Here is a 23,586-nt window from a genome sequence, read left to right as displayed (position 1 = left end):
AGGGGAATTATGTTTTAGCTATGCAGAATGCATGGGATGTTGGTTAGAATAGCAGAGAATTGTGTGCAGTTGTAGTTGCCAGGTGATATAAAGAGTAAGGTGAAGCTGGAAACAGTGAATGTTGTTGGAACTGGAGGGCTTGAGATCAAAGGAAAAATTGGATAGGCTGGGACTGTTTTCCCTGTGGCTTAGGAGGCTAAGCGATGACCTTAAAGAAGTTTATAACCTTGTGAAGGGCATAGATTGGCGAGATAGCACAATCTTGTTCCCAGGGTAGAGGAGTCTAAACCAAAAGAGCATCGGTTTAAGGTGATTGGGGGAAGATTTAAAGAGGATCTGAGGGGCAAGTTTTTCCACAAGAGGTCCTCGGGTACAGGGATGACCTACCAGAGCAAGTGGTCAAGGCAGGTACAATTACAATTATTTTTGTAAGATATTATTTAAATCAACACAAGATGATTAATGACAATTAATATCAAATTGCAATGTGTTGATAATATATAAAAAAGAAAACTAAGATACTACTAACACTGAAAACTAAAAAAAAACCCTACCCCCCCACCAAAACTAATCCCAATAACTAAAATTGAATTATAAAATACATAATAACACAATTATATATTCATTTGGATGCCTCAGATAACACTCAAGTATCCCCAAAATTACAGTTTTCCAGAAATTATTACTCATTTTGGGAAAACTTCACTGGTTTGGAGAATTCAAAACAATAAAATAAATTATAATTTTAATCTCATTATTCTAGCATACGGGCTCCAAATTTGTAAAAATACAGAATATTTACTCCTTACATTATATATTTTTTTCTAAAGGGATACAACTTTGAATCTCTGTCTGCTATCTTTCCAATGAAACATCTGATTTCCACATGACAGCGATACATTTCCTTGCTATTACTAAAACTAATTTAACAAATTTCAATTGGAAAAAAATTGCAATGTTTAAATGGCATTTGGATAAGTGTGTGGATAGGAAAGGTTTAGAGGGATATTGGCCAATTGCAAGCAAATGAGGCTCTTTGAGAAACATCTTGGTTGATTGGATGAATTGGGCCCAAGTTGTATGATTGGACAAGGTCTAAATTTTTTTAGAAGAATTAGAGATAGAGCATGGAAACAGGTCCTTTGGCACCCAAATACACCAATTAACCTACAAAACCTGTGCATTTTTGAAGGTTGGGAGGAAACTGGAGAACCCAAAAGAAATGCATTCAGTCACAGGGAGAATGTCGAAACTTCTTACAGACAGTGCCAGATTCAAGCCCAGGTCGCTGGCCACTGAAATAGCATCACACTAATCATGCTCCAGTAGATGAAAGTTCATTAAAAAGTGACCTTAACATAGGGGACACGAAGCAAGTGATTTTGTTTTTCCAAAGTTTTCACAAACCCTTTCATGGGTCAGCTGAATTGCAGTATTTTTTCTGCTTCCTTCACCCTTTTGTGGGTCAGTCATTCCAAGTGACCCTCACAATGGACACAGAGTGGTATACCCATTCCCCTATAACTTAGAGAAATCAGACAAATTGTCTATCACCACATGAGGCCACATTCAAAACAGTATGCTTCTCCAAGTGCTGTCTCCTTAAAATGACCACTACTTATTCCCATATAACATGGGGAAATCAGACAGATTATCTATAACCACACACAAGGCACTTCAGTACAGTCTTACTTGCAATAGCTCTGCTCCACAGCACTGTTTCCATAAAATGGTCCATAAGCAAACTGTGTACTGTCTTGAATCTGTTGGTCAGATAGTCTCTGCTCCTGGGTTTTCCAGGGCCATTTCCTCTCTCTTCAGATATATCCAATTTAGGAACCTGTTGTCCTAAGCCTGTCGGTCGGATCACAGTCAAACTCCAAAGCCTGCAGGGTTTTTGTAAAATTTGTTCACTTCAAGTGACAGTCCCAGTCAACAGAAAATTTTGAGCTGTAAGATTTTTTTTTAAATTCTAACCCACAAGGTTTGAAATAATACATTCACTGTTTAAATGACATAATACAGACAAATACAATATTCTTCAATAACGTTGTAAACTTAACACCTTAAAAGGCTATCAGCAATTACATTATCCTTGCCATTAATATAAGTTTTCATTAAATCATATTCCTGTAGAATTAGACTCCAGTTTAACCATCATCTATTTTTGTTTTTCATTTTATTCAAGAAAACTAAGGGATTATGGTCAGTATACACAATAATTGGTTCCTGAACTGTGCGGATGTCGACATTGAAATGCTGAAAAGCTAGTACAAGGGCCAATAATTCTTTCTCTATAGTGAAATAATTCTTTTGATGTTTATTGAACTTGGAGAAGTAAGTCAATAGATGGTCAATATCACCACAACCATTCCTTTGTGATAACACTGCTCCCACAGCTTCATCATTAACATGGCTTCTCAGTCAGGTGATGTCAGCACAAGATGATGAGATACAATGGCTTTTCGTTTATCAAATACCTCCTGACAAAATTCTGTCCAAATAAACTTTTCACCCTTCTTCACAAGGTTAATCAAAGGAAAGGCAATATCAGCAAAACTTTATGGAACTTTTTATAATACCCAACCATTCCCAAAACCTTCTTAATAGCTTTCTTACCTGTGCATATGGGAAACTCTGAAATCATCTGAATTTTTGCTTGAATAGGTGCCAATTTGCCTTGACCAACAGCATAACCAAGGGAAGTCCCCTTTTGGCTCAATTAACAGTAAGGTTTGCTTTTGAAAGCTTGTCAAACAATCTCTCTTACTCAGAGATATGGGCTTCCCAGTGTCATTCTCTGTAACCAAATCATCAATATTAGCATCTGTATGCTCTAAACCGTGAGTTACAGAATTAATCATTCTTTGGAATGACCCTGGAGCTTTCTTCAGTCCAAATGGCAAAATGTAATATTTGTATGACCCTGACGAGGTCAGAAATGCAGAAATTTCTCTACTTCTCTCTGTGAAGAGAACACACTTAATAAGTCCATCTTCATTAGAAACTTAGCAGCTAAATTCTGCAAAATACTTGAATTAGACAGATGAACTGGGATAATGTTTTGTTTGAAGAGACCTTCACAAGAGTCAGCTTGTGCTGTCTCAGGTCCCTAAACTCCTCAGTCCTATCCACAACCAATACCTCTGGTGAAGGCTATTCCAGGTTAAAAGCCAAGTTCTCAGAGTAATGTTTTAACATGTTAACATGGCAACGCTGCATTTTACATCTCTGGTCAGGTGTTGTAACTTTGTCTCTATCTCATAAGGTCCTGAAAATTTTGCACTAAAGTGAATGGGATTAATATTTGTTGGGAGCAGGATGAACACTTCATCCTCGGTTCAAAAGTTCTTTTTATCATACCAGACCTTCACTTTCCCTTGAGCTGTTTTCAAATTCTCTTAGGCCAATTCACAGACTATTTGCAAATGATCTTTAAATTTCAAGACAATCCTACAAATTCAAATGCACATCCTTATTAACCCATTTTTCCTTCAATAAAGCTAAAGGTCCTCTAATTTGATGTCCAAGCAGCAACTCGAAAGGACTAAAGCCCAATGATTCTTGCACAGACTTTTTCTCTGCAAACAAGAGCAAATGGATACCCTCATTCCAATAATTCTCATTCCCAACACAATAGGTCCTCATCATGGTTTTGAGAGTGGAATAGAACCTCTCCAAGGCACCTTGAGATTCTGGATGATATGCAGATGATGTGATTTGATTGGCTCCCAATTCATAAACTATCTGCTGAAACAATCTCGGCATAAAAGTACTTTCCTGGCCTGATTGGATTGCTTTAGACAACCCAACTAAAGTGAAAAATCTAACGAGAGCTCTCGACACAGTCTTAGCTTTAATATTTTTAAATGATATTGCTTCTGGAAACCTGGAGGCTGTACACATGACAGTTAGTAAATACTGATTCCCAGCTTTTGTCTTGGGCAATAGGCCAACGCAATCCACAATAACTTTGGAAAAAGGTTCGCCAAAAGCAGGAATAGGTTTTAAAGGAGCTACTGGGGGACCCTGATTAGGTTTCCCCACAACCTGGTATATTACAGGTCTGACAAAATGACCCAACCTCTTTTCTCAGGCTAGGCCAGTACCATTATTTCATGATCTTGTATATAGTTTTCTTTATACCAAGATGACCACCCAAGGGTGTATTTTGGGCCAAGCTTAAAATTTCATCCTTATAGGCCTTAGGAACTCCCACCTAGTGAACAATTGCCCATTCTTCATTGGCAGGGATGTCAGGTGGTCTCTACTTCCTCATTAACACCTTCCTTTAAATAATACCCATCAGCCTTTATCCCTTACCTCAGTAAGATCAGGATTTCTCTTCTGTCCCGCCATAAACTCTTTTTGGAACAACGGCAATTCCTTTCCCTCAGGTTTACTACCGGAGCTCTGGTCCAAACTGTCTGCACTGACAAGCTTCTTGAACATAACTCAAGTCATTGCACAGGCTGGCTTGGCAGTCAACCTTACCACAGGTTTACCCTCTGCAAGGACATTTCCCAATTTGTTTTCTAACTTGCATGGCTATTCCACATTACCCATTTGGAAGGCTTTACTTGGCACACATTTAACTCCCTGGAAGACTCAACTTGACACAAACTTAACTCTGTGGGTTAAAGCACATACTCATCCGCTAGTTCAGCAAATTCCTGTCAAATTTCCATTTCTCCCTCAAACTGTCTTTGCCTCTCGGCTTTCTCCCTTCTAAGTTTTTCTAATTCTAGCTCAAACTGCTTTTGTTTCTTCCCTCTCCTCTCTGCATCTGCCAATCTCAGTTTTTCTCTTTCAAACTCCAATCAAAGTTTTTTCTAATTCAAATTGTTCTTCTAATTCAATTTGTTCCCCATGGTGAGTGCTGCTCATGGGATTCATTCTGGAGAAATTGTTTTACCTCCTCCTCTCCAAACTTCCCTTCAGTTACAAAATAGTGCCTGATAATTTTCTGGATCTCTGCCTTTTTCATCGATTGTTTGACCACCACAAGTTCCAACTTTTGTGCGATGGTCAACAACCCACCCTTTCTCGCCCTCTGCAAATCTGAAAAAGGGGGCGAAGCCAAAAATCTATCAAAGTACATCACTGCTGTCGTTCCACACACAAGCCTTTTTATTTGGCTTTTTAAAAAAAAACTCCAGTCAATCAAATCAAATTGAAAATTAATCAATTGTTCAGCTCCCAATTTGGTGTGATCCCAGACGATGAGCTCCAATTGTGTTACTTACTACACAACAGCTATAGAAATGAGCCCAGACAGTGTTATATTTAAAATAATATTTTAATTATTAATTAACAATCATATAACAGCTTTTATAGTTTATCTACACACAAGGCCACTTCAGTACTATATTACATCCAAGAGCTCTGCTCCACAGCACTGCTTCCTTAAAATGGCCCCCAAACAACTGTGTTCTGTGTCTTGAACAGACATCACATGGTGTCTGTTCCTTGGTTTTCCAGGGCCACTCCTCTCTTTTCAGATGTATCCAATTTAGGAACACACTGTCCTCAGCCTGTCTGCTGTCAGCTCACAGTCAAACTCCAAAGCCTGCAGGATTTTGTGAAATATACCCATTCATTAAGATTGGTAATGGTTTCTGAATGTTTTCCATTGCCATATTAGGATTATTCCCTCTCACATGCTCATCAACTCTTATCCTTATTCTCCACTACCCACCAAAAACAAGAGTTGAGTCCAGCAGCTAATTAAACTCCTTGCACGTCTTTGGGATGTAGAGGAAAACTCGAGCAGCTGGGAGACACCAACATAGTCCTCAGGGAGAATGTGAAAACTCATTATGGACAGAACTGGAGGTCAGGATCGAATCCAGGCTGTCAGAAGGCATGACTCTGATATCGCTGCTCACAGACGTCTATGCCATTGACATTCTTGTGCAAGGTGTCATGAAGCAACATTTCGCCATTGAGTTCCCTTGCAGGTGAATGGCGAGAAGGAGAAGGCAATTGCAGCAGAAAGCAGAGAGGTTTCGCAGTCAGGACAGACGGAAGATACCTTTTGTGAGAGGGTGAAAAGTAGTGCCATTGAAGGATGGTGAATATACATCTGGGTCCTGTCCATTGATTGAATTTCATGAAGAGTCTGGATTGCATTTGTTTGGTCAATCTAGAAATGCACATGTTTAGGGATAGCTTTGTGTAAAATAATGTACTTCTTTCCATTGCAGACTACTCTGATGTGGCTTGGCTGTTTACATCATGTGGAGCAAGTGGTCCAAATGGCCCCACCCAGGCACAGTGCACCAATGCCTACCGCCACACAAATGTCTCTGTGGAGGTAGAACCAGACGGGCCTCTCAAGAGCATCCAGATATGGGAGGTCCCAGCAACTAACAAATATATGTAAGCACAACAGTCTTTAATGTCAGTACAGGAGTGCGGGGATATTGAATCAATATTGGGCTGAACTAATCTGGGACAAGTCGCCATGAAATGTCTAAATGAATATTTCTAGGGCTTTGAAAATCCCAACGTTGATCCCTCAATTTTTAGTTCTTGCTTTCATTTCTCTGTTTTCTTCCAAATCTAAATCCAATAAAATTCGAGGTCCTGATCCGAGCCATCCCTCACCATTAGTTCCAGTTCCCCAATCCCAGCTGACCCTCACTATTAGTCCCAATCCCAGTCAACTCTCATCATTAGTCCCAGTCCCCTCAATCCCAGCTGTCCCTCACCATTAGTCCCAATCCCCCCCATTCCCAGCTGTCCCTCACCATTAGTCCCAGTCCCCCTAATCCCAGCCTTCCCTAATCATTAATCCCAGACCCCTGATCCCAGCTACCCCTCACTGTTAGTCCCAGACCCTGATCCCTGCTGCCCCTTACTATTCGTCTTAGTCCTCCCAATCCCAGTTGTCCCTCACCATTAGTCCCAGTCCCCCAATCCCACCACCCCTCACTGTTAATCCCAGTCATCCCTCACCATTAGTCTCAGCCCCTCCGATCCCAGACTATGAATCCAACCCCCCACCTCCCAATCTCAGGCATCTCTTTACTATGAGTGCCAGTCCACTGATTTCAGACATCCCTAATTTTGAGTCCCTGGACCTTGATGTCAGATGTGCTTCATGTATCCCTCTTCTCCAGAGTGTCCGCTTATGGAGCAGCTGGAGGAAAAGGAGCTCGGAACAGCAACAAGAGGTCACATGGAATCTTCATTTCAGCCATCTTTCATTTGAAGAAGGGCGAACTTCTTTATATCCTGGTGGGACAACAAGGAGAGGATGCTTGCCCAGGCGTAAGTGAATTGTCTTTCATACACAAGTGGCTGTTTTATTCACAGAAGGTGCACAGCAAGGGCAGGAAAATGAAGGACACTGGAAAGGTGCTTCAAAAAGATCCATGGAAAGCATGTAAAACTGCACAGGTTGGAATCTGAAACAGGAATGCTGGAATGACTCAGCCAATTCTGAGGAAGATCATGGTCTCAAAACGGGAACAGGTTTCCTCTTCCTGAATCTGCTCAACTGGCTGAGTTCTTCCAGCTTCTCTGGTTCTGGTAAAAAAGACCCCGCTTCAATCAGGAGGGGTATTATCTAAGGCAGGAGATGGCACCATGCCTTGATCTATTGCTGGATCATGTCGATGCTAAGGCAGGAGATGGCACCATGCTTTGATCTATTGCTGGGACATGTCGATGGGGAGATTTGGGTTCCCCAACACCCCTGGCCAAAGATTGAAGTGGATCATTACTGCAGCATCATCAGGTTAATCGAGCTCCAGCTTTGGATCCATGTGATGCTGCTGAAGAAGGATCAGTCATTCAAGGCAAGAGTTCAAGCCCGAGCCTGGCATTCCTGCTCTGGGGTGCACTGCTCTTTTTCTGTGACATGACTGAAAGTGGACCCATCCAATCCAGTGTGATCTCAGTTCCTTGAGTGTATTAAATATTGGGATATAATGTGTGTCCAATGATAGAGTTGTGATCATTCAAGAGGAGTGCTTGAAGATCCTGAGGTCTTAAAAACCTCACCCCTGATTTTGTATCCTTTAATGGGCTTACTCTATGATAAATCACCTTGCCTTCTGTGGCCCTGTTTGTCCTTGTTTTTATTCATTCTGGCTGCTCCATCAAAACCCACTGGAAGTGGGTGCACAGTGACGTGCATTGACTGCACAGCCGATGAAGTTAGGTGATTCTCAGCAGAGGGAATTTGAGCCTTACTTTGAATCTATCCACAGCCTCTGCCATGCTCCTCCTGGTCTCTGCATTCTATACCTGATGATTTCACGGGATGGTACTGTCCTGAGGAGACCCTGTGACTGCTGGCAAGACTGGGTGTGGGACAGCAGCCTGGTGTGGGGCAAGAGGAACCAAAGGGAGGATACCAAGTGGTACTGGACTGATCCAAGCTATGGGGCCAGCTGTGGCCCACAGTGCATGTGTTGTGCACAAGGATCCTTGTCATTGAGGTTCAGAGTGAAATGAGGAAATAAAAGCAGGAAATGCTCAGAACATCAGGCAGAAATCCATGCAGAGAGAGGGGAAAACAGTTAACGTTTCCAATTGGAGGCACTTTGACAGGATGCTGCCTGGTTTGGAAGGAATGTGCTATGGGAGCATGGTAGATAAACTTGGGTTGTTTGCTCTGGAGTGTCGGAGCCTGATAGATTTGATAGACTTTCATGAAATTATGTGAGGTATAGATGGGGCGGACAGTCAGGATCTTGTTCCCAAAGTAAATATATCAAGCAACAAAGGACATGTATTTAAGGTGGGGGGGAGGGGTTTTTTTAAAGGCAATGTACAAGGCATGTTTTTCCACAAAGAGTGGTTGGTGCCTGAAATAGACTGCCAGGGATAGTAGTGAAAGCAGATACCATACTTGCATACAGGAGGCTTTGAGACAGACATATGCAGGGAATGGAGGAATATGAATCATGTGCAAGCAGAAGAAATTTAGTTTAATTTGGCATCACGTTCGGTGTAGATGTCATTGGCCCCAAGTGCTTTTTTTTCTCTGTCTGCACACTGCAATGCAGAAGCTTTAGATGGCAGGTTTTGCATTCTGTCTGGAAAGATTAAGCAAAATTAAGTAGTTTTATTTTTCTTATTTTTCACCTTTACAATATAGGAGGCCATTAAGTCTATACTGGCTTTCAAATCATTCCCTTCAATCCCATTCCCCTTGATTCTATCACTCGAGGCCATCCACAGCAGACCTATCAACCTTAGTAGGCATGTCTTTGGAATGTGAGAGTAAGTCGGAATACCTGAGTAAAATCTACCCAGTCACAGGGAGAACATGCAAACTCCACACAAACAGTTCCAAAGGTCAGGATGGAACCCGGGTTACTGTAGCTGTGAGATAGTTGTAAAGAGGGAAAGGGAGTTATGGATAGGACAAAACAAATAGCTCTGATAGGGTGAGGCCAGGTGTTGATAGGTGATCCGAATTTTTACCTAGCTCATCTGGTTAATAAATGAAGTTAGTTCGAGAGATAGAAAACAAAAAGGCATATAAATGTAAAATGCAGTCCAGAATTGTGACTGAAATCAAAAGGAGAATGTTGAGGATGACCAGAAGATTGGACATTGTGGAAAGAGTGAGGCAGTCAGTATAAGAGATGGATTACCTTATACAGACCTGCCAAAACAGCAAGTTATCAGCAATTTTTGAATGGTTTTTATTCCACATAAAGTCAGAGAAATGCTTCTATTCTCAGGATATAAATATATAAATTTCTCCTGTAAGCTGCAATTGATGCTCCATCAGTTATTTTTATGTCTAAGATTTTTGATAATGGATGTATTGGGGGAATGGGGAGAAAAGTATGTGTACAGAGTTTGATCAGAGATCTGCACAGTTTTCTGTGAATAGGGGGACGTATTCTTCTGTTACACTTGGCCACCTATTAGCACATCCTTCAGTTTTTAATTCCCTCCAACCTACGAGACTTCCACTCCAGACTATAACTTGAGAGTAACAAGCTACAGTTAATAGATTAGCTGTGCATGTTCGGCGAGGCCTTAATAGCATCTCTGCTTCTCTCCTTAGAAAGACATCATGACACAGAAGATCTGCTTGGGAGAATCTTCTATCATTGAAGATGATTTCAATAATAATAAAGCCATGTTAGAATGGGCAGGAGGTGGAGGAGGCGGTGGTGGAGCAACATTTATTTTTAAGGTAAATAAACTCCTTTGAGAAGACAGACATGCAGTTTTGTTTTTAAATGAAGGTCAGTAACTACTGCAAAATAAAGTCTTTAATTCTATTTTACAACAGAGTGAAAGGTGTTCTGATGCTACACAAGATATACTGTGTCAGTGAAATAAAATTTTGGTTCAGTTGCACTTGGACTATTGAGCACAATTCTGGGTGCCCCATTATGGGAAGAACGTGGATGCTTTGGAAATTATACAGATTTACTCGAGTGCTGCCTGTATTAGAGGGTGTGTGACTTTCTTTTGTAATGTTGGAGGTTGAGGGGAGACTGTAACATACAAGAGGACATGCTTTTAAGGAGTGGGGAGTTTAAAAGAGATGAATGGGGGCAGTTTCTTTACAGAGAGTGTGGTAGGTGCCTGGAATAGGTAGTGGTGGAAGAAGATATGATAGAGCAATCATTCTTAACCTTTTTTGGCTATGACCTCCTTAGGACATTACTCAAAGTTTATGGGCCCCCTTCCCTGTGAAGCAGTCATTTAGTTGGTTTCTTCTGTTCTTCTCTCCTACCAACTACATAACAAAAACATTAAAAATGTATGCATTTAGTCTGTGCCCCCCCCCACTTAAATGTGCTGTGGTCCCCAGGGAGAATGACTGTGGTTGATAGATGCATGAATATACAGCGAATGGAGGTGTATGTATCATGTACAAGCAGAAGAGATTTAATCTAGTTTGGCGCCTCATTTTGTGCAGACATCATGGGCCAAAGGGCCTTTTCCTGTGCTCTACTGTTCGCTGATAACACCACCAGGTAACTCAGTCCATACTGTGACCATAACCATTCAATTTGTTTTTCTCAATGATGTTGCCCACTGAATAAGCATTGCTCAGGACATTGAAGAGAACTCCCCATCCTCTTTTTGAAAGTTCCTCTGTGGTCAATGGTTTTTTTTTAAGCTTAGTCAAGTGGAAAATAAAGCATCACAGTCCAGTACAGGCCCTTCAGCCCATGATGCTGTGCCGACTGATATACCCTACAACACACAATGTTCCCCACCTGACACCCATTACCCTCTCACTTCTGCAGTCCAAGTAAAAGTTATTTGAAGGCATTGTACTCTATTGGTCCATTCAGATGGAGGACAATGTTCAAGTCCCACTGCTCGTTGCCGCAGGTGGGGGAGGGAAAGCCTACATGGAAGACCCAGATGCCTTGATGGATGACCTGGTGTTGGAACAATATGAAAATGATACTTCAGTGCATGGAATCAATGGACAAATAGGGGCAGCAGGTGAGTGAGACAAAAAAAATAGTGGCTTCTCCACAAGTGAACCTTCTCATTAATGCATTGTTACTATATTGTTCAGTAAATCTCTGCCTGAGGTTTTATCGCATGCTTTTCAACCATAGCACTCTAGAGAAGTCTGACTTTGCCCTTTTGTTGTGATTAATCTATTGAACTTTGTCAATTTTTGTTGATCAGTCTCTGGTTCAATGAATTGTCAACCTGGCACTCATGGAAGGTTAAATGTGAACAGCATCAACACACCGATTTTATTTTAGGTAAAGGTATTAGTAAGAAGAATCAGAATAGGACATATGTGGTAAATGGGAGAGCATTGAGGAATACAGAAGAGCAGAAAGATTTAGGAGTAACGGTACATCGTTCCCTGAAGGTAGAAACCCACGTGAATAGGGTGGTGAAGAAGGCTTTTAGTATGCTGGCCTTTATCAATCATTGCATGGAATATAGGAGTTGGGAGGTGATGTTGAGATTGTATAAGACGTTGGTGCGGCCTAATTTGGAGTTCCGTGTGCAGTTCTGGTCACCTAATTATAGGAAGGATATAAACAGAGTGGAGAGAGTGCAGAGAAGGTTTACCAGAATGTTGCCTGGGTTTAAGCATCTGGAGTATGGGGAGAGATTGGACAGATTGGGTCTTTATTCTTTGGAGCGTAGAAGGTTGAGAGGGGATTTGATAGAAGTATTTAAGATTATGAAAGGGATAGACAGAATGGATGTGGATAGACTATTTCCGTTAAGAGGAGGAAAGATTAAAACAAGAGGACATGGGTTAAGAATTAAGGGGCAGAGGTTTAGAGGTAACATGAGGGGGAACTTCTTTACTCAGAGAGTGGTAGCTGTGTGGAATGATCTTCCGGGAGAAATAGTGGCGGCGGAGTCAATTGTATTATTTAAGAAAAGGTTGGACAGGTATATGGATGAGAAGAAGATGGAGGGTTATGGGCATTGTGCAGGGAGGTGGGACTAGAAAGGGGTGTTTGGTTCGGTGCGGACTAGAAGGGCCTAATGGCCTGTTTCCGTGCTGTAATTGTTATGTTATGTTATGTTATGTTAAGACACTGGGGGCAATGCTGGTTGGAAACAGTCTGTCGATGTAAAACACTGGGGTACAGTACTGGTTGGGAACAGTCTGTCTGTGTAAAACTCCGAGGGACAGTACTGGTTGGGAACAGTCTGTCTGTGTAAAACACTAAGGGACAGTACTGGTGGGGAATGGTCTGTCCGTATAAAACACTAGGGGTCTAAACTGTTTGGGAAGGATCTGTCCGTGTAAAACACTGGGGGACAGTACTGGTGAGGAAGGGTCAACCTGTGTAAAACTCTGAGGGACAGTACTGGTGGGTGGGGTACAGTACTGGTTGGGAACAGTCTGTCTGTGTAAAACACTGAGGGACAGTACTGGTGGGGAATGGTCTGTCCGTATAAAACACTAGGGGTCTATACTCTTTGGGAAGGATCTGTCCATGTAAAACACTGGGGGGACAGTACTGGTGAGGAAGGGTCAACCTGTGTAAAACTCTGGGGGACAGTACTGGTGGGGAGGGGTCTGTCAGAGTAAAATGCTGGGGGACAGCATTGGTTGGGAGGGGTCTTGTCTTGGGTAAACTTATACCTCTCACTTTGTTCGTTTTAGATTGGTCACAGTGTTTGACCTACCGAAAGAAAATAGACACACACACCGAGAGCAGTTCAGTTTATACAAATGTTTATTACAAATTCAAAAGCTGATTTCAAACTACAATATGCAAGCCCTTCTCAACTATACTTATCAATGCCTGGACTGGTCCCAACTGCCAAAGCGAGGCAACGACTGCACACTTGTAGTAGGTTGTCAGGGCGCAGGTAGCAGCTTCTCCACCTCCCCCAACCGGGACGTTGGCTGGACTCCAGAAGTTCTTCTTCCTGCCGAGAGACATTGCCACCTCTCGGAGAGTCTCAAACTTCAGCAGCGGGACCATGGCTTATATTACCCAAAAACTGCTTACCCAAGCACCTATTCCCAGCACAGCAAGAAAGATAAGCGAGTAAGCTAGCATGCTAGGTTTCTATCGAATAACGTAATTTTCAGCTTATCACTTTGAATACAATGGTTTATTTTGCATCAAGGCTAGGCCTCTGACAGTCTTTGACCAAAACAAGCAGGAAGATTAAATGTACTTGGTACACAGCTGTCCTTTCGTCAGATAACTGCATCTCTGGCCCCTTGGTGGAATTTAATGTCTGCTGATTCTAAAAAACAAGCAGGTTCTCATCCTTGCAGGAGCAAAGGCTACAAAAGTAAAAAAACACAGTTTAAATCTTCCATTACAGGTCTGTCAGTGTAAAATTCTGGGGGACAGTACTGGTGGGGACATGTCTGTCAGTGTAAAATGCTGGGGGACAGTACTGGTGGGGACATGTCTGTCAGTGTAAAATGCTGGGGGACAGTACTGGTGGGGACAGGTCTGTCAGTGTAAAATGCTGGGGGACAGTACTGGTGGGGACAGGTCTGTCAGTGTAAAATGCTGGGGGACAGTACTGGTGGGGACAGGTCTGTCAGTGTAAAATGCTGGGGGACAGTACTGGTGGGGACAGGTCTGTCAGTGTAAAATGCTGGGGGACAGTACTGGTGGGGACAGGTCTGTCAGTGTAAAATGCTGGGGGACAGTACTGGTGGGGACAGGTCTGTCAGTGTAAAATGCTGGGGGACAGTACTGGTGGGGACATGTCTGTCTGTAAAATGCTGGGGGACAGTACTGGTGGGGACATGTCTGTCAGTGTAAAATGCTGGGGGACAGTACTGGTGGGGACAGGTCTGTCAGTGTAAAATGCTGGGGGACAGTACTGGTGGGGACAGGTCTGTCAGTGTAAAATGCTGGGGGACAGTACTGGTGGGGACAGGTCTGTCAGTGTAAAATGCTGGGGGACAGTACTGGTGGGGACATGTCTGTCAGTGTAAAATGCTGGGGGACAGTACTGGTGGGGACAGGTCTGTCAGTGTAAAATGCTGGGGGACAGTACTGGTGGGGACATGTCTGTCAGTGTAAAATGCTGGGGGACAGTACTGGTGGGGACAGGTCTGTCAGTGTAAAATGCTGGGGGACAGTACTGGTGGGGACATGTCTGTCAGTGTAAAATGCTGGGGGACAGTACTGGTGGGGACATGTCTGTCTGTGTAAAATGCTGGGGGACAGTACTGGTGGGGACATTTCTGTCAGTGTAAAATGCTGGGGGACAGTACTGGTGGGGACATGTCTGTCAGTGTAAAATGCTGGGGGACAGTACTGGTGGGGGCATGTCTGTCAGTGTAAAATGTTGGGGGACAGTACTGGTGGGGACATGTCTGTCAGTGTAAAATGCTGGGGGGCAGTACTGGTGGGGACAGGTCTGTCAGTGTAAAATGCTGGGGGACAGTACTGGTGGGGACATGTCTGTTAGTGTAAAATACTGGGGGGAAATGCTGGTGGGGACATGTCTGTCAGCTTAAAACATCAGGGGACGGTACTGACGGGAAGGTTCTGTCAGTGTAAAACACCTGGGATATTACTGGTGCAGAAGGGTCCATCAGTATAAAACAGCAGGGAAATACTGATGGGGAAAGGTCTGTCATTGTAAATACAGGGGGTCAGTACTGATTAGGACAATCCAGTTACTGTAACACAGTGGGGACAATACTGGTGAATATAGTTCAAGAGAACATTCCTTATACAGAGAGGGGTTAAAATGTGGAATTAGCCACCACAGTTGAATGATATATCATGGGTGGGTTTAAGGGAAAGCTCAACGTGTATATGAAACATTGAAGAAAATGTTTTATTTGATAGGTGAGATGAAATGGAGAGGGCAGGGTCTCCCTTGGTGTATGAACATCAGTGTAATTTTTTTAAAAAGCTGGAAATGCTGAAAATTTGTAACAAAAGCAGAAGATGCTGCAAAAATTTATCATATCAGACAGCATCTGTAGAAAGAGAAGCAGACAAGGATTTAGGTCTGCAATCTATCATTCGAACTGTAGGTACAGATGGGTCATAAATCCAAAATTATTATTTCTCTTTCCACAGATACCGTCTAACTTATCGTGATGAGGGGCTCAAGCTGGAAATGTTGGTTATATATCTTAATCTTTGCTCTTTTGGACCTGTTGAGTTTCTCCAGCATTATGTTGTTACTGCACCCTAAATTGCTGAGTTGTTTCTGGATTTTCTGCATTTATGCAGGTGTAATTGGGCTGAATGGCCATTTTATGCTTTACATTTTCTGCTCCTCTGAGAACCAATGGTTTGAGTGAGGCTTGATGCTGGAGATGGCATCGCCGTCGACCTGGAATGGTCTCCCCTCCAAGTTAGCCACATTCTGCACTCCGAGTTTGGAAAGAAGGTAGTAGTTCCAACACCTAATTTGCAGGTCACATCAGGATAAGCGACCATCTCGCAGATGATCCTGAGTGGATGTACTCTTTCTCCTCGGTCTAATTCCTTCTGTCTTGCAGGTGGAGGCGGAGGTTGGAATGGCATCACCAAGTTTTCCTGGGCAGGAAAATCTCTCATGGAAGGTGCTAGCGGTGGCAGTGCATGTCCCCAGGCCCTGGAAAAGCTGGGGTGGGCCACACATGGTGGATTTGGAGGGGGTGGTGGTGCTTGTACATCTGGAGGAGGAGGTGGTGGATACACAGGTAAGCCATCCCACCCATGTTTTGTTCATGAATTGTTTAGGATAGCACAAGATTATGCATTAACATCTCAGATGAAGTCAATATTCTTCGAACTCTGCTCGCTTTTATTTTAAATATTCATTTTTCTCTCTGCTGAGATTTAACACATCTTTTTCATGAGCCCATCCTGCCTACCTTGTAAACCCAATGTTACTGTGGAAGGGGGTTGCAACATATGAAAGAAACTGCCTTTATCCTCATTTCTGTAGAACACTTTGGATCAGAAGCTCGGTTAAAAGCCATTTAATTTACTTCTGTGCAGTGTGGTTTCATAAACAACATCACTGACGCACAAAACAAACTAAACTGAAATTAATTTCACACCCTTGTAACACAAATCTGCAAGTTGGGTTCCTTGATGCCTGCATTTGTTAAGTGACAAGATAATGATTTAAGTTTCATGTGTAATGTTACAGCCACGTAGAAATTTCAAGGACATTTCCATTCAAACGACTTCCTTATTTCCAGCTGAGATAAATAATCCTTTCTCCCTCATTATTATAATTAAATGACGGGTCGCTGCACTATTTTGTCCAGTTCCTGTGTCTGTTTCAGAGCAGCTGCTCCAATACAGAGAAGTGACTGGATCTCTAGCTGTGAGAAAAATTGCATAATTGGTCCCTTGGTCTCGTATTGATTTTGAAACATATAATCTCCTGCTTGTTTGCCTGTAATTCTGTACAGAGCTTTGCTTTTCTGGATTTGATTCTTCCCATGTATCGTTTACATAAACTGGGTAACTTCAATAAAACCTGAAACTGACATCATCAAAATTGTTAATGCTCAAGATGTCCTTTCAGTGTTGTACATATAAATATTTTAAATGTTTTCAAGTGTAATGGAATAAATGGGTTGATGAGATTTCCACAGTCACCAGTGAAATAATCACGTGACCCTTTATTTAACAATGTTGATTGAGAGATAAATATTGACCAGAGCATCAGACAGAACTTGTTTCTTCTTGAAAATGGTGCAGTGAAAATCTTTTCCCTTGGCCAAGTCTCATTCCAACATCTCTTCGAAATGATGGAATCTCTGATGGTGCAGCACTCCCGCAAGGAGGCAATATCTCGGAAAATGGGACCTCGCCCATGATATTCTAACCAGAACACTCCTGCCAAGCCTGAAACATTATAAACAATCCCCTTTAATGTAAGGTGTACTTGCACAGTTGAGTAAACAATAAACATGAGCTCATGATTTCTGTGTCCTCTTTCAGGTGGGGATGCATCAAAAATTGATCATATTACTGCCGACGGGAAGGATGGCATTTCATTTGTGAATCAAGTGGGAGAGATTTACCTCCATCCATTAGCAGGTGAAGTGAAAAGATGGGTTGCCATTGTGTTGGAACAAGCATTTCTTTCAATGGCCTTGCACTTGTAAAAATAACTTATTTGGCATCTTTCACGTTGGCTTGGTATCAGCATTCAAGGATTTGACCTGAAGAGTGATTATAATTCAGAGACTAAAGAAAAATTCAAACCCAATGGTTGAATCAAAGGGAGTGGGCCCACTACTGATTTCAAAACTGCAGTTCATGGTTGATTGATAGCGTCATTCTATTCACCATCCTACATCAAAGATCTTGATTAGAGGTTTTAAATTAATTTTAAAAGAGACTTCTTCTTATTTGTACCAAGAAACCCCCCCCCCCCTCGAATTTTTTTCCAAATGGAATGATTCTAATTTTGAGGATAGTTTACATCTCGGCCTCCCAAGAGGAGACTTTCCAGTTTGCTAGTTCACTCAGGAATGACAAATTTGTATAGAATATTGAAAACACTTTTGGCCCTTTGTGCTTTTTTGTGAAGATAATGTTCATATACGCTAACATTGATTTTGCCCCTTCAAGTCTATGCAGGTTGCAGACCATTCTTACCAAACCTACTTATTTGTCCTGTTAACCAATTCTCTTTCTCCTGCCCATTTATTCCAACCAGATTCTCTGACTACACATCTGCACAAGGGGTGGTTGAAAGTTGCAAATAAACCTACAAACCCACACATCTCGGGGGGGGGGGGGGGGCATAAATCTTGAGCATCTGGAGAAAACTCCACACTGACATCACCCCAGGTCAGGATTCAATCCAGATCTCCTGCGCTGTGAAGCAGCAGCTCTACCCTCAGTGCCACTGTATTCCTCCAAAACAAAGGCTCAGTATAACTTGCTCTATCTAAGGTTTTTTTTTACCACAGCTGGATTTTCAATGCAATTTAAATACCATATTTGATGGCATATAAGACCCCCCATTTCAGCAGGGAATATTAATTTTTTTTTAGTGTATTTATGGATAAATGTCTCTCAATTCCTCGACCCACTTGTTCAAGCCACTGTAAAACACTTCAAAATAAAGCAGTTTAATTTCACACAGTAGATCAGAATCGTAGTTTTCACTCTTAATATCACATGGACCCTCTCCCAGTAGCAAACGCTGTGCTTTTCACAGCAACCATGCTCCTTTGGTCACCCAAGACTCCTTCCCTCTCTGCTAAAGCAGCAGTGCGGCCACAGTGCTGTCCATGCCTCCAGACACAGCACACACCACCCAGTATCGTGACCGGCTCATCTGCCACCACTTCTCCCCAGCAATGTTCAATGCCCAGTGCCCACTGCACGCAGGGTCCTCCGGGATACTGTGGCCAGCGAACAGGAACTGTGCACAGGACCCACCGAGAAACTGCGGCCGGCGAACAGGAGCTGTGCACAGGGTCTGCTGGGGAACTGTGGCCGGTGAACATGCTACTGGTAATTTCAACTTCACATACAAGACCTGAGGGATATTTTTAGGGGAAAAAAGTGGGTCTTATTTGCTGTCAAATATGGTAATTTTCTTTTTTTCCCTTCAATGTAATGTCCTGCCAAAAGCCACAATTAATGTTCCCCTTCTGTGGTTACAGCAATGGAAAGTCATGGAGAGGCTGAAATACGTACCCATATCAACTGCAGTCATTGTGAGTCAGACAACTGCATACGTGATAAAGACTCCAAGAAAATATTGTGCCTGTGTCCGGGGGGCAAAACTTTAGCCCAAGATGACATTAGCTGCACAGGTAGGAATGGATCATGGAGTCTGGTGTCTTGCAGAAATGTGTATGATTAGTGTAATTAATGTAGTCCTCACTTGTCCATTTTGAAGGCCTATGAGTGATGTTGGAGGCCAGAAGTTGCTTTCTTGCTGTTAGGGATGGCACAGTCGGCGTAGCGGTTAGCGCAATGCCTTTACAACGCCAGCGATCAGGACCAGGGTTTGAATCCCGCACTCTCTGGAAGGGCTTGGTACATTCTGTCTGTGCCTGCGTGGGTTTTCCCTGGGGGCACCGGTTTCCTCCTTAATTCGGTGTAAATTGGACTCGTGGGCTAAAATGGCCTGTTACCATGATGTTTATCGCAATTTAATTTAATTTTTAAAATACATTATATCTTCCCTACTCTCTTTTTTTAATGTTCACTAAAGACACTGTAAGCTTTCCAGAAATGCTTCAACTTTCCTTGTGAATTTAGATGCCGAGGAGAAAATTTGTGGAAGAATTAATCAAGGTGCCCATAAACTAGGGATTAGGGACCAGGGAGGATGTGGTAGATTCTGGATGGAATAAAAATTGACATAAGGAGAAAATAGAAAAAACTAGTTAGACTTTAAAAGGTCAAATCACCTGTTCAGAAGATTTTTAAAAATGTAGGAGAGGCAGGAAGAAGGGGACAAACCTACAAAATGAGGGTCCAGTCATTTAAAACTGAGGTTGGCAGAAATATTTTTCTCTCTTGAGGGGTAGTGAATCTTTGCAAATTCTCTGCTGTCAATGATGGTGGTGGCTAAATCATTTTAATATATTTCAAGAGGAGTGAGATAAATATTCGAAAGAATGTGGAATGAAGGGTATTGCATATCTGACACAAAAGAAGAATTGAGACCCGCATAGATCAGCCATGATCATAGTAAATGGTGGGGCAGGTTTTGAGCGGTCAAGAGGTCGACTCCTTCTACTATTTTCTTGTGTTCTTGTAAAAGAGGATCTGTCGATAACACTGGACAACAAATTTTTAAATAGGTTTGCTTTTGAAAAAAATGTTAGGGATTATGCTAGACAACTTCATGCTGAACACAAAGGTAACTTCAGATCTGCTGTATCACGTAGGAAGTTGGAGAAACATTAAATTAACTTTTATTGAATTTAGCATGTTTAATCCCATAATGATGCTGACACATTGCATTAGTTCAACTGACCTAAAAATGTTTTGCTGCTGATTTTCATTTGTACTCAGCATCTGATGCCTCTCATGTCAGTGTTCAACAATAGTTGGCCAGCATTGATAGATTCCAGTTGCCCCGATACCACTTTTCCATAGTTGCAATGTCCTGGTGTAACTTCTCACCATGTTCATCAGTGACTGCACCAAGATCGGCAGGGAAGAAGTCCAAATGCCAATGCAGAAAATGAATTTTCAATGACGTTTAACTTAATGGTTTCATATGGTCGTAGTCGACTTAAAATATGACTGGAATTTTTTTTTTAATTCTAAAAAAATGGTATGCAATAGGAAATTTTAAAAGTGATTTTCATGATCATCATTCCAAAGTCCATGAAATACAGTCAAAAATATTCAGGAAGCAAAATCTTCATTGTCCAGTGAAACCTTCCAAACTCATTGATGGTTACTGAGGACGGAAAATTGCCCATGTTACACAGTTGTACAAAAAGGGGTGGAAGCCTAAATTAGTAAGTACAGACCAATGGTGGAGAAAGTTCTCGAAACTGTAGTCAAGAACAAGATTAACAGTCACTTGGACCTGTGGATTGAGTAGGGAAAACCAGTCAGCATCATTCTGTGAAAGATCTTGATGAGGTTTTATTTTCTCTGAAGTAACAGAGAAAATTGATGATGAAGATTGACGGGTGGCACGGTTAGCGTAGAGGTTACCGCAATGTGATTATAACACCAGTGATCTGGGTTCTAATCTGCCATTGTAAGGGGTTTGTACATTCTCCCTGTGCCTTGCATGGGTTTTCTTCCATCCTGCACAATTGTACAGGGTTTGGTTGGTTAATTGGGTGGCATGGGCTGAAAGGACCTTCTACCATGCTGTATTATTGGAAAAAAAATGTGTGATTAATATGGAAGATGTGGACTTCCAAAAGGCAATTGATAACATGCCTTATGATAGACTTGTCAACAAAACTGAAGGCCAAAGATTAACATGAGCTGCAAGGATAGACAGCTGTATGACTGGGTGGAGAGAAAATTGACTCGGTAACAGGTAACAAAGTGAAAGGTTACTTTGCTCAATTGGAAAGGAATGTACAGTGGACTTCTCTGGGTCAGTACTACAACTGATCTTATGCTGAACCTGCATTAATGACAGACCTTGGAAATAAAAGCCGCAAATTGAAATTAAGTCTTCTTTCTTTGAGCTGGGTAATCTTCCTCACAGAGCAGTGGGGTATGGCAAAGGACAGTAATGGCATCCTGGAGAATTCTGAGACTTAAAAAACTGAGGGTGACTTGCAGCCTTGACTTCCATGAGCAGGTGCACAGGTGAGGCAGTGTTTCAGGTTGAAGGAGGTCACTGATCTGTGAGCAACAAGGAGTGCAGACAGTCCTTTGGATAGCGCAATTTCAAGGGAATATTTAAAAAAACAGGGTGAGCAAAAGTGAGTTGTTCAGTGAGGTTGAAATTCATACATTACTGTTGACATCATTTACTGTGGTTTTACACTGGGAATCAAGTTTCTTTTGGTTATAAGCATCCAACCTGAAAGTCAGAGGTCAAGAGGCCTGATACACCGTTGTCCCTGACTGCAGGTTAAACCTTTTTTCAACAGTATGGTCCCATTTTATTTTTGCGAGTTGCATGGTAAAAGTCACTTTAATGGTCACTTTAGTGGATGGCAAGTTGTGTCTGGTCAGGGTAATGGATGGCGTGTTCTGAATGTTATGTTTGAATGGACAATGTTATGGGTAGCATGTTCCATCTGGTCAGAGTAATGGTGAAAATTTCTGTATGTTTGGTGTACTAGAAAGGATGTTCTCGATGTGGCCATTACAATGAAAGCAATTTTCTTCAATGGATGGTGCTCTCTACAAAGACATTGTCATGAAAGGAATTGTAGAGTAAGTGAAATGCATGCAGTGCTCTGGACATAGTTGAAGATAGATGAGTACTGATGGTGGTTAGATGTAGATGAGGTGCTTTGCAATGTTAGTGAAATCAGTAGATGTTCTGTAGGCTCAGCATGGTGGGCAGGATGTTCAGTGTGGTCAGTGTAATGCATAAAGTCCTCTCTGCTACCAATGCAATGGTCTCAGATAAGTGTAGTCACATCCAATGCATACATACTTGCCTATCTTTTTTAATTGCACATGTATGTCATGTGCTGTTCACCAGCCATTCATGCAGGTGGTCTTGGCGACTTGAGGGGAGTGGGTGCTGTGAATCTAATTTGGGTACCTCTTTAAGGTAATTAACACTTCTTTGGACCCTCAACCCTCTACCATGACTACCACATTCTTTTGCCTGTCCACAAGTTCTATGCCCCCCTCACTCACTAGCTACTGAGATTCACCCCCAACTCCACAACAAGCAATCTAACCTCTTCCTAATGCTGCTGATATCATATTATCACCTTCTCCCTCTCTCCCCCCCCCCCCCACCCCGTCCATTAGTGTAACACTGGGCCTCTCTCCTGTGTGACCATTCAGTTCCACTCCAATTTACTCTCGGATTACCAGATTGTCTCCCTGAAGTCAGGGCTTTTTAGAGGAGATGATCAGTTCTGAGGAAGTGATGCACCATTGACCTAAGGCATTTGACAATTAATTGACAGTTTCTAGCCATCCTTAGACATACATGAAGACTGCAGCTGCTGGAATCTGGAGCAAAGCACATTCTTCTGGAGGAACTTAATGGGTCGAACAGCATCAGTGGGAGAAAAAGAATCAGCCTTGATGATTCGTTCCAGCCCGAAATGTTGACCATTCTTTTTTTCTTCCAATGATGCTATTCGACCTGTTAAGTTCCTCCAGCAGATTGCAATTTGCTCTCTCCTGCCTTTACACTATAAACAGAGTGTCTGTGCACTAAACTAAATGAGAAGGGTTGTAAGTGAATCAAGTCTTAATTGCTTTCTGTTTCTTTATTCACAGTTCCTGGAAGTGTCATCCCAGCAGGCCGTCTTCCTTCCTCCTTCATAATTGCTGTGGTTACGTCCACCATTATTACTGGAGTAGTTCTAACCTGTGCTGGACTTGCTCTCAGTAAGAATTTCATTAAACTTTGTACTGCACAGCTTCCTTCTCAACCGACATTTCACAAGCTATAAGCTCAGGAGAACATTTTTTGTTGTTAATATTGCTATCTATAGTTGCTTTTCCCAATAGTGCCTCATGGTGTGTCATTAATTCTTCTTTGAAAACATCTAATTACCAAATTTACTGC

At 42.2% G+C, this 23,586-nt stretch overlaps 1 protein-coding gene across 1 annotated transcript in view; it reads left to right on the top strand.

The window, feature by feature from the left end:
• The window catches only part of ltk (leukocyte receptor tyrosine kinase), a 96,436-nt gene that overhangs the window by 11,223 nt on the left and 61,627 nt on the right, over positions 1-23,586 (top strand). Inside the window, exons 4-11 of the mRNA XM_069915493.1 lie at positions 6,207-6,381; positions 7,125-7,275; positions 10,037-10,168; positions 11,286-11,442; positions 15,926-16,108; positions 17,367-17,465; positions 19,049-19,201; positions 23,295-23,405. Of these exons, the coding sequence (XP_069771594.1) occupies positions 6,207-6,381; positions 7,125-7,275; positions 10,037-10,168; positions 11,286-11,442; positions 15,926-16,108; positions 17,367-17,465; positions 19,049-19,201; positions 23,295-23,405 (1,161 nt within the window). The remainder of the gene's footprint in view (positions 1-6,206; positions 6,382-7,124; positions 7,276-10,036; positions 10,169-11,285; positions 11,443-15,925; positions 16,109-17,366; positions 17,466-19,048; positions 19,202-23,294; positions 23,406-23,586) is intronic.

The sequence above is a fragment of the Narcine bancroftii genome, chromosome 2, assembly GCF_036971445.1.
Source record: "Narcine bancroftii isolate sNarBan1 chromosome 2, sNarBan1.hap1, whole genome shotgun sequence".
Classification (NCBI taxonomy): domain Eukaryota; kingdom Metazoa; phylum Chordata; class Chondrichthyes; order Torpediniformes; family Narcinidae; genus Narcine; species Narcine bancroftii.
The sequence above is the reverse complement of the archived record's forward strand: the minus strand, read 5'-3'. Positions and strand labels throughout refer to the sequence as shown.